The sequence below is a fragment of the Carcharodon carcharias genome, chromosome 1, assembly GCF_017639515.1.
Source record: "Carcharodon carcharias isolate sCarCar2 chromosome 1, sCarCar2.pri, whole genome shotgun sequence".
In the NCBI taxonomy this organism is placed as follows: domain Eukaryota; kingdom Metazoa; phylum Chordata; class Chondrichthyes; order Lamniformes; family Lamnidae; genus Carcharodon; species Carcharodon carcharias.
In genome coordinates, this window is record NC_054467.1 from 64889449 (window position 1) to 64906220 (window position 16772).

The 16772-nt window shown below is 43.3% G+C and overlaps 1 protein-coding gene across 5 annotated transcripts in view; it reads left to right on the top strand.

The window, feature by feature from the left end:
• Positions 1 to 16772, top strand: part of arhgap10 (Rho GTPase activating protein 10) — a 305162-nt gene that overhangs the window by 104536 nt on the left and 183854 nt on the right. For 4 of the 5 annotated variants that reach the window (XM_041193989.1, XM_041193998.1, XM_041193964.1 and 1 more), the window contains one exon: positions 15914 to 16009. The exons of the other annotated variant lie outside the window; for it this stretch is intronic. Coding sequence is in view for 2 of the 4 variants with exons in the window: in XM_041193964.1 (XP_041049898.1) it covers positions 15914 to 16009 (96 nt within the window). In the remaining 2 variants the exon portion in view is untranslated. The remainder of the gene's footprint in view (positions 1 to 15913; positions 16010 to 16772) is intronic. 5 annotated transcript variants of the gene reach the window in all.

A 16772-nucleotide genomic window follows, 5' to 3' on the forward strand; every position in this document is an offset into this window, starting at 1 on the left:
GAGAGGTTGGAGAAATTCGGATTGTTCTCACTACAGCGACGGAGATTGAGGGGCGACTTGATGGAAGTTTACAAAATTATGAATGGCATGGACAAAGTAGATAGTCAGAAGCTTTTTCCCAGGGTGGAAGAGTCAATTACTAGGGGACATAGGTTTAAGGTGAGAGGAGAAAACTATAGAGGAGACATGCAGGGCAAGTTTTTTACGCAGAGGGTAGTGAGTGTCTGGAATTTGCTGCCAGAGGAGGTGGTGGAAGCAGGTACAATAGTGGTGTTTAAGAGGCAGCTTGACAAATTCATGAATAGGATGGGAATAGAGGGATATGGACCCCGGAAGTGCAAAATGTTTTAGTTGACGGACAATATGATCGGCGCAGGCTTGGAGGGCCGAAGGGCCTGTTCCTGTGCTGTACTTTTCTTTGCTTTTTGAAATAACTTTTAAAATAAAATAAATTTAAAAATATAAAAGAAACATGCTGGCCGCCTTCCTTTCTCCCACTCGCTGCCTCTTCTGGTCGGCATTGATTCTGCTTGCCGCACATCCCACTCCCTGACCCTTCCGGTCACGGTGGACCCTTCCTCTCACTGGCAGAGACCACTCCAGAATGGTGCCAATGGGATCATACATCCCTACATCAGGCCCAGCGTTTAACAGCTTTAAAACCAAATTCCCAAAACGAAATGGTAACACAGGCCCCATTAACTAACGTTAAAGCAGAAAGACTGAAAACCTGGCAGCCTAAAACAAGGACTTACTGTATTTACAAAAACAGGATGTGTTGAGTGATAAACCTAGACATTCTGATATTGCTACCTTTGATATTTAAATGAGTACTGATGGATTGTAATAAAAACAAAAAACTGCGGATGCTGGAATCCAAAACAAAAACAGAATTACCTGGAAAAACTCAGGTCTGGCAACATCGGCGGAGAAGAAAAGAGTTGATGTTTCGAGTCCTCATGACCCTTCAACAGAACTGAGTGAATATTAGGAGAGGGGTGAAATATAAGCTGGTTTAAGGTGGGGTGGGGGGGAGAAGTGGGGGGTGGTGGTGTGGTTGTAGGGACAAACAAGCAGTGATAGGAGCAGATAATCAAAAGATGTCACAGCCAAAAGAACAAAGAGGTTTTGAAGGTGGTGATATTATCTAAACGAATGTGCTAATTAAGAATGGATGGCAGGACACTCAAGGTACAGCTCTAGTTGGCTTGGCCTAAATAGCCAAGTGGTTATGGTACTGGGTTTATAACTCCAAGATCAAGAGTTCAAATCTCACAATGGCAAACTATGAAACAATGTAACTTCATCTGAAACAGATGGAAATGGGTTTGTACTCGAAAGAGGTACAGGTCTAGTGGGGGTGGGGTGGAAAGGCTAACAGGGCATAAAAGATATAGATTTAAAAATAATGGAAATAGGTGGGAAAAGAAAAATCTATATAAATTATTGGAAAAAAACAAAAGGAAGGGGGAAGAAACGGAAAGGGGGTGGGGATGGAGGAGGGAGCTCAAGATCTAAAGTTGTTGAATTCAATATTCAGAAGGCTGTAAAGTGCCTAGTCGGAAGATGAGGTGCTGTTCCTCCAGTTTGCATTGGGCTTCCCTGGAACAATGCAGCAAGCCAAGGACAGACGTGGGCAAGAGAGCAGGGTGGAGTGTTAAAATGGCAAGCGACATAGAGGTTTGGGTCTTTCTTGCTGACAGACCACAGGTGTTCTGCAAAGCTGTCGCCCAGTTTATGTTTGGTCTCTCCACTGTAGAGGAGACCGCTTTGGGAGCAACGAATGCAGTAGACTAAGTTGGGGGAAATGCAAGTGAAATGCTGCTTCACTTGAAAGGAGTGTTTGGGCCCTTGGACGGTGAAGAGAGAGGAAGTGAAGCGGCAGGTGTTGTATCTTTTGCATGGGCATGGGGAGGTGCCATAGATGGGGGTTGAGGAGTAGGGGGTGATGGAGGAGTGGACCAGGGTGTCCCGGAGGGAACGATCCCTACGGAATGCCGCCAGCGGGGTGAAGGGAAGATGTGTTTGGTGGTGCTATCATGCTGGAGTTGGCGGAAATGGCGGAGGATGATCCTTTGAATGCGGAGGCTGGTGGGGTGATAAGTGAGGACAAGGGGGACCCTATCATGTCTCTGGGAGGGAGGAGAAGGCGTGAGGGCGGATGCGCGGGAGATGGGCCGGGTGCGGGAGATGGGCCGGACACGGTTGAGGGCCCTGTCAACAACTGTGGGTGGAAAACCTCGGTTAAGGAAGAAGGAGGACATGTCAGAGGAACTGTTTTTGGGTACCCGCATGGGCCCCAGCTATGCCTGTCTCTTTATGGGGTATGTGGAACATTCCTTGTTCCAGTCCTACCCTCCGGCCCCCTCCCACACCTCTTTCTCCGGTACATTGATGATTACTTCGTTGCTGCTTCATGCTCTCGTTACGACCTGGAAAAATTTATTAATTTTGCTTCCAATCTCCACCCCTCCATCATTTTCACATGGTCCATCTCTGACACCTCCCTTCCCTTCCTTGACCCCTCTGTCTCAATTTCTGGTAGATAGACTGTCCACCAATATCCATGACAAGCCTACCGACTCCCACAGCTACCTCGACTACAGCTCCTCACACCCCGCTTCCTGTAAGGACTCCATCCCATTCTCTCAGTTCCTTCGCCTCCGTCGCATCTGTTCTGATGATGCTACCTTCAAAAACAGTTCCTCTGACATGTCCTCCTTCTTCTTTAACCGAGGGTTTCCACCCACGGTCGTTGACAGGGCCCTCAACCGTATCCGGCCCATCTCCCGCGCATCCACCCTCACGCCTTCTCCTCCCTCCCAGAAACATGATAGGGTCCCCCTTGTCCTCACTTATCACCCCACCAGCCTCTGCGTTCAAAGGATCATCCTCTGCCATTTCCGCCAACTCCAGCATGGATGCCACCACGAAACACATCTTCCCTTCACCCCCCACACCGGCGGCATTCCGTAGGGATCGTTCCCTCCGGGACACCCTGGTCCACTCCTCCATCACCCGGTGCTCCTCAACCCCCACCTATGGCACCTCCCCATGCCCACGCAAAAGATGCAACACCTGCCCCTTCACTTTCTCTCTCCTCACCGTCCAAGGGCCCAAACACTCCTTTCAAGTGAAGCAGCATTTCACTTGCATTTCCCCTAACCTAGTCTACTGCATTCGTTGCTCCCAATGCGGTCTCCTCTACATTGGAGAGACCAAACGTAAACTGGGCGACCGCTTTGCAGAACACCTGTGGTCTGTCCGCAAGAAAGATCCAAACCTCCCTGTCGCTTGCCATTTTAACACTCCACCCTGCTCTCTTGCCCACATGTCTGTCCTTGGCTTGCTGCATTGTTCCAGTGAAGCCCACGCAAACTGGAGGAACAGCACCTCATCTTCCGACTAGGCACCTTACAGCCTTCCGGACTGAATATTGAATTCAACAACTTTAGATCTTGAGCTCCCTCCTCCATCCCCACCCCCTTTCCGTTTCTTCCCCCTTCCTTTTTTTTTCTAATAATTTATATAGATTTTTCTTTTCCCACCTATTTCCATTATTTTTAAATCTATATCTTTTATGCCCTGTTAGCTTTTCCACCCCACCCCCACTAGAGCTGTACCTTGAGTGTCCTACCGTCCATTCTTAATTAGCACATTCGTTTAGATAATATCACCACCTTCAACACCTCTTTGTTCTTCTGTCTGTGACATCTTTTGATTAACTGCTCCTATCACTGCTTGCTTGTCCCTACAACCACACCACCACCTCCCACTTCTCTCCCCCCCCACCCACCCCAACACCCACCATCTTAAACCAGCTTATATTTCACCCCTCTCCTAATATTCACTCAGTTCTGTTGAAGGGTCATGAGGACTCGAAACGTCAACTCTTTTCTGTTCCGCCAATGCTGCCAGACCTGCTGAGTTTTTCCAGATAATACTGATGGATTGTAGATGGGCACAGATGGAAGTCTGCCATTTGCCCCAATTCTCCATTATTATTTATTGCGAAAGCTTCAATTGTAGATTTGGGTGGTTGTATGGAGTTCACGAGTAGGTACAGGGAAGGGGAGGTGCAGGTGAGATTCAAAGAATGGGGACAATTGAAGGGCAGTTTCATAGTAGTGTGGCAGAGATTTTGAAAACTGTTAGATTGCGATAACTTTTGAGATTCTCTATTATCAGCTATTGCCAAGACTGAAGGGCTAAAAAGGAATGGAATGAAAACACAAGGTGCAGATGTGTGTAGACAAGTCTGAGCAGCCAGGCACCCAAAGCACTGCCTGAAGGCTGCTGAACTGGAAGGTGGTGCTGAATGAGGTGTTTGCAAGGACAGTGGTGCTCTGTCACTCTGGCACCATCCCCTTGGTGAACACTACTTATCTTAAGTAATGGAACCACTTCTCAGGTCACACCTCGTTGGCGTCATTATACCAGCCTGACTCTCCTCGCATCCTTGCAGCAGATCACACAGCTCTTTACCGTCAGCTGTCCTAGATCTAGTCTGCCATTTTTCAGTGGCCAGTAATCAGTGGATGTGCCAATGTCATCAGAACTGATTGGTGTTACCTTAGCAGCTGCTGCCAATGAGACTGCACTACCTCACTTCCTGCTGTTTCACAAGCTCTTCTTTCATGCCATGCCAGTTAAGCAGGACAATACTGTAATTGGAGTACTGAAGAATTATTACAGTAGCTTATAGGTGCTATCTGGTCTGCTGTCCCAGCCCCTTTTGGAAAGAGGAACCTTCACATACACCAACCATCTGTTAAAGTAAATTAAGTGCATCTGTGCAGGTGCAAATATGAGTTACTGGCTGACGAGGCATCTCTCATGCAGCTTGACCCGCCAACATTTCTGTGCCTCCTCTTCACAACACCTCAAGTGTGTTTTTTTTTAAATTGGGAAAACTGTGGTGTCAGTAACGGTGTTGGAGGGCTGTGGAGAGAGGGTGAGAAGAAATAGGCAACAATTAGCACAAAAGTACAACACCCAAAGCGCCATCAGGAAAAAGAGAAAAACAGTTCTTAAAATTAGTGAAATAAACTTTTTATTACTCTATCCTTTCCCTGCCATATACTCAACTGCTGCCTAGCAACCCCAGACTCCGATTTACGCCCATCGTCTTGCATGTTAGGACTTGGAGGACATTCACATTTAAATGAAGTGCCACCTCTCTGATGCATGTGCTTCTTTGATGCAGTCTATTGGTACTGTATCAGGGCTCAAGGTGGGCAGGTGGCTGCATGAAATCCTGCCCATTTTCTCTACCTACTTCCTGACTTAGGCTGAAACCACGGGCGACCAGTAGTCAAAAACTCAGCCCATGGTGTGTTTAAGATGTTATCATCGATTATTGTTCCTTCTAGACTAGTACAAGTGTCAGGGATGTTTCAGGTGGTAACACTCTTGTCTCTAAGTCACAAGCTTCTGGATTCAAGTCCCACTCCAGTACAAAAATCTACGCTGGCACTTCAGTGCAGTACTAAGACAGTGCTGCACTCTGGGAGGTGCTGTCATTTGCCAGTGATGGAGGGTGCCCATGCCACATGGTGAGGCTGCCAGATATATCATGGCAGCCTGGCTGCAGGCTTTGAGGTGGACGGGGGTTGGGGCGGGGGACATTTTGTTGAGGTGCCCTGTATTCAGCAGAGGACCCCCCCCGCCCCCGACCATTGGAAAAGGTCGCCCATGCTCGCTCCTCCCCCTTCCCTGGCCTCCCGATCACTGCAACCCCCGTCCCCACTTATCTTCTCGTCAGGCCTCATTAGGGACTGATTGCAGTCCAACCAGTTATCACCATTTGGAACCAGAGAGCAACTGGCCCTCTGTTTGGCTGGCAGCTCTGAGGTGTGGCACATTTTCCCTCCTCGGGGGTGGAAGCCACGACTTCAGGCAATTGACTGCCTGATAAAACTGGTCATGGCTTCCTGACCAAGTGGGGGTGGTGTTGCCCACCTGACTTTTCAGCAAATGGATGTGGTTACCACCTCCGTGTGAAATCCAGCACTAGTTATTCAATTTTATAATTTTGCAGAATATTATTTTATATGTAAATGCAGTGTCTTGTGGTAAATATTTGATTTTTTCTGATAGAATGCGAGATTTAAATTGTCATTTAATATGAATGGAGGAACCATTTTTTGCACCATTTGCTAGGCATCTAAGGTTGCTTTGGCCTTTTGGAGTTGAATTCCACCTTTTTAAACATTAACAGCAATGTGTGCATTTAAGATGAGTTGTGAAGATTAACCATTTAATTATGGATTACCTTGTACATTACAGAGGAAGGATGCATGTTGACTCCAAAAAGTTAAGTCAGAAAAGAACTGAATTTTTTTCAGTCTTTCATAGGATGTGGGCCTTGCTGGCTAGGCCAGCATTTGTTGCCCATCCCTAACTGCCCTTGAACTGAGTGGCTTGCTAGGCTATTTCAGAGTCACCCACATTGCTGTGGGTCTAGAGTCACATGTAGGCCAGACCAGGAAGGATGATAGATTTCCTTCCCTGAAGGGCATTAGTGAGCCAGATGGGTCTTTATGACGATCAATGATAATTTCATGGTCACCATTACTGAGAGCAGCTTTATATTCCAGATTTATTAATTGAATTTAAATTCCATAGTTACCATGGTGGGATTTGAATCCGTGTTCCCAGAGCATTAGCCTGGGCCCCTGGATTACTTACCTAGTGACATTGCCACCATGCCATTGTCTCCTTCTTTAGGTTAGTGAACCAGATGACTGTCACATCTCAGGCGGACATAACAACACCCAAGATCACAGATTTAACTGCAAGAACAACATTACTTAAAATGCCATGCTGGTCAGCTCCCTAACATGCGCTAAATGACCTTATACCCCCCAAGTAAGGTGACCCTATATGTAGCACACAGTGTATCTTAGAGTACCTTATCCAAGTACAATATTGTATTTAATACTCTAGCCCATACACACTACCAGCTATCATCATAACATTCATATATAAACAAAAAAACTGCGGATGCTGGTAATCCAAAACAAAAACAAAAACAGAATTACCTGGAAAAACTCAGCAGGTCTGGCAGCATCGGCGGAGAAGAAAAGAGTTGACGTTTCGAGTCCTCATGACCCTTCGACAGAACTCAGTTCTGTCGAAGGGTCATGAGGACTCGAAACGTCAACTCTTTTATTCTCCACCGATGCTGCCAGACCTGCTGAGTTTTTCCAGGTAATTCTGTTTTTGTTTTTGTATCGTAACATTCATCCCTTATTAGGCCAAAAACATGGCCATGATTTTTGGCTTAGTGTATATAGCTTAGATTCCTTCCCTTACTAAATATACACCAATAAATTTTGCAAGCAAACTTAACAAATCATTATTTCCCTAACTCGCTGAGTAAATGAATTTCTTTAATTGGGAAAACTCAGTAGGTTTAACAGCATCTGTGCAGAGAAAAACAAAGTTAATGTTTCAAGCCCTTATGACTCTTCAGAGCTATACAGAAGTAAAATGTGGTGAAATTTACTTTGTTTAAGGGGGGGGTGGTGGAGCAGGTGAAGCTGGATAGAAGGCCAGTGATAGTGGAGGCAAAGGAGAGATTGCCAAAGATGTCATAAACAAAAGGTCAGAGGAGTGTTAATGGTAATTTTTGATCTTTTATCCCACCACCATCCCCTCCTCCTACCCCCGCCCCCACTAGGGCCATCTAGTAACTCGTTCATGTTGTTCTTTCCAGAGTGCTTGCCCTTGTCCAGCTATTATCACATTCTGCTTTCTATCTTTAATGTCACCATCAGCACTTCCTTTAACCAGTACCACCACCATTAACACCCCTTTGACCTTTTGTTTATCACATCAAACTGTTTAGCTCCCTTCCTGTGGTCTATATAAAACGCTGCAGCATCCCTTTTCTCTGCATCATGATCTCAAACCTGGTGATCAACACTGATGTCCCTCAGCTCTGCTGTCTTGATACATATTTTGCATCCAAATGGCAACTCAACTGGGCTCTTGCCCATCGTAGTGTGTGGAGTTGCTCCATGCATGGTCATATATGATAGCAAAGCCTCCTTCCAATCTGTGCCTTCAGCCTGAGCATTCCTCATCTGTTTTTCTAAGGATTGGTGGTCATTCCACTTCCCCATTTGCCTTTGACCATTTAGGGATTACTCTATGATGGTGAATGCCTGTGACCTGTAATCTGTAAAGGTCTGTGAAATGAATTGTAACCCATTATCTGAATATAGAGTGACTGGCAGAACATGCCTCACATACTTCAGCCACTGCAGAATTGTTTTCTCTGCTGTTGTAGGCTTCATCGCAAAATACTCATAGTAGTCACTCACCACTAGCATGGATTCTCTTGGTGGAAAGGGGCTTAAGAAGTCAACTGCTACATCCTCCCATGGTCCACCCAGTAACAATGTACTGTGTACTGGTTCTGGTGGATTGGTTGTGCTGACAAGATGACATCTATGATATGTTTTGACCAACTGCTCCACATCTTTCTCCGTCCCTGGCCATTATACTTTGGTTTGTAAGTTTTGCGTAGTATCAGCCACATCCAAATGACCCTCATGAGCTAGTGTCACCACTCTAGGCCTAAACATTTGTGGCAGTACCATTCTGCCTCAGAGAACACACTTCACAATTGTGTATAATTCATCTCATAGAGTGATGTATGCCTTGAATGGGCAGTTCTCCCAATTTCCAGCTTGGATTCTCTGTCTGATGTAATCAAATTCTAGATCATTATCTCTCTTTCAGTCTCTGTAGGTGTCATTGCTCTGGGTGTAGCATGAACTACCACAAACTGCATGAATGATTTGGCTTCCTTTGCTAGTGAGGATCTGTGTGTTTGATCCTCCCTCAGTAGTCGTGATAGCAGATCAGTGATGTCCACCTCTCCAGCAGTGTGAACCACCTTGTACTTGTTGGAGTCTCAAACCCATCTTTCCATTCTGGCACATGGAATGGAAAGATCAGGGAGAATAAATCATCTCTAATATCTTGTGATCTGTCATTAATTCAAACTCAATGCCAAACAAGTATGCATGTATCTTTCATATACCCACGCCAATCCTGGAGCCTCTTCCTCCATCTGAGAATATCTCTTCATCACTTAAGTCAGAAATCTGCTTGATAGGCAGTGATTCTTTGGCCTTCAGCAGCACTACTCCTAGTGCTACTGGACTAGCATCAGCTGTGACTTTCATTGATGCATTTGGATCATAGTATCCCAGGGTTCAAGCACCTGTCAAATTCTCCTTCAAAGCTGTGAAGGCAGCTTTCTGTTCTTCATCAAATCTGAACCATTCATTCTTTCTGGTCGACTTCTTCAATGGAACAACTGGGGTAGCAAAGTTTGGGATAGTTCACAATGCTTCACAAGTCCTGGAAAACTTCTCACTTTGCTGGCATTTTGTGGTTCATGTGCCTCTGCTATTACTTTATCTTGTCTTTGATTGGATTGACTCGGCCGCTCGTAAGTTTACGCCCTGTAAGCAGTAGCTCTGTCATGCCTAGCAAGCACTTGCCGGCGTTTACCATAAGTCCTGTTGACTGCAATCTAGCCAATTCTAATCTCAACTTCATTATGTTCCTCTTTATTGGCTCCATGAATAATAATTTATGGATTTGGTGTTGATAAATCTCTGGTGCTGTATTGATGCCAAATAGTAACCTCTTGTATCAGTAAAGTCCACAATGAATGATGAAAGATGTCACCTTCCATGAATCTGGATGAAGCTTCAGCTGGTAGTATTCTCACTTTACATCTAATTTGGAAAATAGTTTGCTTGTTGACAATTCTTGAAATAATTCATCCACACTGAAAATTAGGGTGATGTGTTCTCGCTCTTTATCATATCATATCATATATCAAGAGAATGCAGAGTCTGATGTCACCATTTGTTTTAGGTATGATCACAACAGGGCTCACCATGGTGGTGGCCCTTCAACTGGCTTAGTTCCTTGCTCTTTGCCTCAACTTTCTCTCTCAGACCAAAAGGTATCCTGCATACAGACCAAGCTGTAGGCTTCACGTTCTTGTCAATGGTTAATTTCACTTGGCTGTTGTGTAAGTTCCCAATTGTTTGAAACACTGATCCAAACTCCTCACTAAGCCTTGCATTTGATTTCACAAATTCACTTTCAATTGGATGTGTAGCACCGCCCCCCCCACCCCCCACCCCCCCAAGACATGAGCAGTTTCTCTGCTCAAAAGAAGCTCACCATCCTCCTCGATCACTACGAATTCTGCCTCTACGTTCCGATCCCCAGCTTTCACATCTGCAATGAAACACCCAACAGTTTGAAGTGAGATTTTAGATGTGTAAGGATAGAGTTTTTGACACATCTTCAAGATGTGCACTTGATTCTCTTTGTCTTCAGTTCCTCCCACAGTGCTTCTTTGATGACATTATTATCACTGTCTGAATCTACCATAATGCTCACTTCAACACTACCAATAATCACTAGAGTTTTCTCGTGGTTTCTCCTGTTGACAGAAAACATATATTTGTGTCGTCACTCTCTGCATCTTCTTCAACTCATCTCATAGTTGTGTTACTTTCAACTCTCTTTCCTTCACGTGGTTTGCCAGGCTTTCCTCACTGTTCAGCTTTGCTTCTGCATTTCTTGGCAAAATGGTTTTTGCCTCCACATTTTCTGTGTACCTTTCTCTTGGTGGGGCAGCAAGCATCTTTTCCACAGTGCCCCAAGTTGCCACATCTGAAACATCTCTCTGACTTTTGCTGTTCACTTTTCTACAAAGCTGGATTCCAGATTTTGCCACTCTGTTAACCTCAGCTTTTGTCATGCAAATGGCTGAAGTGGGACCAAATTTCATGCCATTAAATTGTCCATCCACTGCTTCCAATGCAACTGCTGTTTTTGAAGTGTCAGCCAATGTTAAGTCAACTCCTCTTTCCAGCAGCTTATGCCTCCGTTTATCCAATTTGTAATGTTGGACCATCTGATCCATTACCTGGTTATTCAGATCCGTCACAACATAATTGCAACCTCCCGACGACGCTGGCCTCAAACGGGTCATAACTTGGGCTAATGTTTCTTACTTTTTCTGTCTCATCTGATGGAAAACATGCCTTTGGGATGTGGCATTTGGTGCCTCCGTCTAATTGTCCTTCAGAGCTTTCATTGCACATTCATAATCTACCTTTACTGCTGTGTCAGGCAACGTCTTGAAAGTCTCCCTCACTGAAGCACCCACATTGAACAACAAAAAGGCCTATCGTTGTGCTTTCTGTGCCACCATCACCTCATCCAAAAGCAGACTGCGACTGTCAGCCTACATTTCAAACTCCTCCAGCCACGCTTTCCATTTTTAACTGATGGTGCAGGTATCGTCCATTGGTTCCAATAGCTCAATTCCCTGGACTACATGACACAATCCTAAAAATTACTGTATTTATTCACATCGCCAATGTCACATCTCTGGCTAAAAGAACAACACTCAAGGGCACAGATTTAACTGCAAGAACAACATCATTTAATCTGCCATGCTGACTAACTCCCTAATAAGTGCTATCTGACCTTCCACCCCCAGGCAGGTGACCCCATATGTAATACAGAGTGTACCTTACAGTATCTTAGCTGAGTGTCATATAGTATCTAATACTCACATTCACGCACACAATCAACTATCTTCATGACAATCACTACCTATGCTCCTTACTGTGCATGAAATCCCCTTTGAAGGTTTCTGAGGGATTTTTACCAACTGTAAATAGTATGTATGAACACTGACACCATTTGGCTTTCATACCGCTCAGGACTGAAACAAAGAGAAATTAAAACTGTTCAACTTAGAATATGTACAAATCAGAATACAGTTTACATTCTTTTTATCCACATATATCTGAGCCGAACAACAATGTGCATGTGTGTTGCATGGGTTAAATTCTGTCTGAGTTCACACATTTATCCTTTGCTCACGAGAGATAAATAAGGCTTTGCCTGGTTCAATCAAAATTTAAGATTTGGTAATGTAAACGAACTCACCTCTTTATCAAAAGTTGGTTAGTGTTTATACTTATTTAGAATCATAGAATGGTTACAGCACAGAAGGAGGCCATTTGGCCTGTTGTTCCCATGCCATTTTACAACCATCTTTAGCCAGAAGCGGCCAATTACCACTCCATCAAACCCCTTTCGATCATCAGCAAAGTGATGGATGGTGTCATTGACAGTCCTATCAAGTGGCACTTACACAGCAATAACCTACTTACTGATGCTCAGTTTGGGTTCTGTCAGGGCCATGTGGCTCCTGACCTCATTACAGCCTTAGTCCAAACATGGACAAAAGAGCTGAATTCCAGAGGTGAGGTGAGAGTGACTGCCCTTGACAACAAGGCAGCATTTGACCATTTGTGTCATCAAGGAGCCCAGCAAAACTGGAGTCAATGGGAACAAGGGGGAAAACTCTGCACTGGTTGGAATCATACCTCGCACAAAGGAAGATGGTTGTGGTTGTTGAAGATCAGTCATCTCAGCATCAGGACTGCAGGAGTTCCTCAGGATAGTGTCCTAGGCCCAACTACCTTCAGCTACTTCATCAATGACCTTTCTTCCATCATAAGGTCAGAAGTGGGGATGCTCGCTGATTTAAAAAAATGTTCAGCACCATTTTTGATTCCTCAGAAGCTGAAGCAGCCTGTGCCCATAAGCAGCAAGATCTGGGCAACATTTAGGCATGGGCTGATATGTGTCACAAGTGTCACTTGCCACTTAAGTTTCAGGCAATGACCATCTCGGGCAAAAGAAATCTAACCATCGCTCCTTGGCATTCAATGGCCTTAACATTGCTGAATCCTCCACTATCAACATCCTGGTGGTAAGTGTTGACTAGAAACTGAACTGAGCTAGCCATTTAAATACTGTGGCTACAAGAGCAGCTCAGAGGCTGGGAATTCTGCAGTGAATAACTTGCCTGACTCTCCAAAACCTGACCACTCCTCACCAAAGCCTGTCTACCATCTATTAACTCTAGGCAGGAGTGTGACTTGCCTTGATGAGTGCAGCTCCAGCAACACTCAAGAGGCTTGACACCATCTAGAACAAAGCAGCCCACTTGATTGACCCCATCCACCAACCTAAACATTCATTCCCTCCACCACTGATGTGTAGTGGCAGCAGTGTTTACCACCCACAAGATGCACTGCAGGAACTCTCAAAGGATCCTTCGTTAGCACCTTCTGAACCCATAACCTCTACCACTTAGAAGGACAAGGGCAGCAGATGCATGGGAACACCTACAAGTTTCCCTCCAAGTCGCACACCATCCTGCCTTGGAAATATATCACCGTTCCTTCACTGTCGCTGGGTCAAAATCCTAGAACTCCCTTCCTAACAGCACTGTGGGTGGTCCTACAACACATGCACTGCACCATCACCTTCTCAAGGGCAACTAGGGATGGGAAATAAATGCTGGCCTTGTCAGTGCTGTCCACGTTTCATAACAGGATAAAAATTAAGTTATCTTCAAGAGGAACATAGCTAGCCTGACTCCCCCACCCTTTTCCTGTAGTTGTGTGAATCTTTCTCTCTTTTTTTAGGTATTTATCCAATTCCCTTTAGCAAGCCTTGATTGAACCTCCCTCCATCACACTCCTCAGGCAGTGCATTCCAGATCCTAACCACGCTGCATAAAAAAATTGTTTGCTCATTTCCCTGTTCCTTCTTTTATCAATCACCTTAAGTTGGTATCCTTTATTTCTCAATCATTCCATCAGTGGGGACAGTTCCACTTTTTTCCCCCTTTTCAATACCTCTATCAAATCTCCTCTAAATCTTCTTTAAGGAGAGCAACCAAAGTTTCTCCGATCTATCCTCTTAATTGAAATTCCTCATCTCTGGAACATGAGTCTTTTCTGTACCCTTCTCTGAAGCTTTCACACTCTTCTGAAAATCTGCTGCCCAGAATTGGAGTTAAGGCCAGCTCACAGCTTTTATTATGATTCATTGTAACTTTTCTTGCTCTGGCACTCTATTTCCCTATTTATAAAGCCCAGGAATCCATAAGTTTTATTAACTGCTTTCTCAACCTGCCATGCCATCTTTAATGATTTGTGCACATATTCCTCCAAATCTCTCTATTCCTGCACCCTCTTTAGAAATGTACCCTGTATTTTGCATTTCTTTTCCTATCAAAATGTATCACTTCAAATTTTTCTGCATTAAATTTCATCGTCTCCTCCCCGCTCCTCTTGCTTCACTTAACTTCTGTTCCTCTTGGTCCCTTCCCTAATCCTTCTACACTTTTCCAACCTCTGCCTCCATACTCCTTACTTTACCCCTCGCATTCTTCCATTCTTCTATTTCCCTTGTTTCCCTTCAAGCTCCTTGGTTCAATTATCTACATCTACCCTTTGGTCTTTACTCTCCAATGCCCTGGGGAAATTTATAATTAATTCTTCCAGAACATTTTTTTTACAGAAATATTGTTTTCTTTCAAATTAGGAAGTTATTTCATAGGTTCTTAAGTCTTTTTTCCCCAAAGAAAAGATACGTGTCCAAAAGAAGAAAAATCTCTCACCGATGCAATGTTTAGAGAGAAAATGGGCTTGATTCCAATGTTTTGATCCTGCACTAACAAGATTAAATGTCTTCCATTGTGTTGAAACTTCCTATGTATAGTTTCAGCTGTCTGCTAAAGTCAATTTAGTTTTTCCATGTTATTTAGAAAAATGCCTCAAGTGCATTCCACATGCTTGCAGAAGATTGTGGGAACCCCAGAAAATAGACACCATTATAGAAAGTAAATCCATCCAAATGTCATGCTAAAGTTGAAAGTTGTACATGAATCCTACGATTAGACAGGTGTGAATATTTTAGGTTGCCTTGGTTCTTTAAAGTGCGGTGCATTAAATGTTGAAAAAAAAAATTCTTGATTCATTTATTTTTGGATTCACTTCACCAAAATGATGGTGCCCCACAGGAAATTTTCTATTTTTCTAAGGTGCTTTTTGATGTGTAATTGGTTACCAAACTCATGAGTACCTTTTAATTGAATGGACTAATATTTCTCAGGATTAACCATGGCAAAATCAAAGCCATGTTCACTTTTCGAAGACAGTAGATTGGGTTAATTGTGACCTGATTGAAGCTGTAGAAGACTTCATCTGACAGTAATATTGCTGGTAATGGAATAATTATCGATGGGTTAACTGATGAGGACTGGGGGTGGACAACCTGTTAGGTTGGTTTTAAATCTCAACTAAAATAAGCTGTGCAAAGAAAAATTTTGCTGATAATGTCGAATCTCTCAATGCAGTATACTGAGTTTTGGATACTCTAGATTTTTTCACTTTTTTATTTTAATAAAACATTTACATTTCAGTTTTTATCAACTTTTGACTGTATGCTGACCTTTTGTAGAAAGTGACAGGAGCCTCGGTCACCAAATTGTAGTTTTATCAAAGAGCCTTCATCCTTCCTGTGTTCTTTGGATAAGCTCACTAATTCAGTATGGAATATTTCTTACATCTTTAACCAGAGTAGTCTTGTTCAGATGAGCATCAATGTGGGTATCAGAATATCTCCTTTTGTAAGGTGTCTCATAGTGTACTTTTTATTACTAGTGTACTAAATGAGACTCATCTGAACACACCTCCACTTTCTAACCTGTGTTTTGCATCTCCCCAAAGAAGACATACATGTACTGTAAGAAAAGCAAAATCCTAATAAATGTTTCATCTTGTGCAAAATTATTGCTCTCTTTTACTCTCCTAAAGCTGAATTATTTAGTGGGTGGAAACTGTAGACTATAAATAATATTCCTGTAATTGAATGTTTAGGGACTTTGGGTGAAATTATGATTCTTTTTCTATAGATCTTCAAAAACACAAATCTGAAGAAATTATTTTGCTGTAATAAATCTACATTTTTCTCAATTGGTTATTCTTGGCAGCTCTTTCAGCAGCGCAGCACAAATTTGCTCGGTCACTTGGGGAGTTTTCGTTTGAATTTATTGGAGATGCTGAGACAGACGATGAGCGATGCATTGGTAAGTGGGTCTCATTATTTCTCATGGTGTTTTTCACTTCACTTTCTTGCTTTTCATACCACAGAAATTGCAGCACAGCTCTGAATACTTAGTTATATCCCTACGATACCTGCATTTTTGAAAAATTGTGAATGATAGATTTAATGTAGCCCAATTGGGGAAGCATTTATGATTTAAAAAATTACTGAACATAATATTCTTAGAGTATGTAGATCTCTCTCTTTGTTAAAGATTTTGCTGAAATACTTCTGTGGACTTTGAAGGTTAGTTCAGAAAAATTTTGATTGTTCCACCTTAGCTCAAAGTCACTATTTAAGTGTCTTGGAACACCAACTTTTTTACTACTTTTGTAGTTACTGTTTACACTATAGTCTGCTTACCCTCTTTGTGTAACTGAGACATGTACATCTTTTACCAAGGAAGAGTTTTCATGTATCAGTTATATAGGCCGAGCATGCTGAATTACATGCATCATGTAACTCATGTTCATGCATCTGATGTTGGTTACAGTAACTCAATGCACTCTCTTATAAAAGGTTAAAAATGATCAAACTCTTAGCAGATCAGCTTTGATATTGTCAGATAGAATTGTTGCATTTGGAAGCAAGTGATGTGATTGTATCAGGGATAAAATTGAGTTCCTAGATAATCTTATCTAAAGATGTGATTTTTGACAGCTATTTTATGAAGTTCCATTGTATCATTTTGCAGGAATAAGCTTTGTTTGCATGGAACTGGTTGTATTTCTTGTCTCCATATGAAT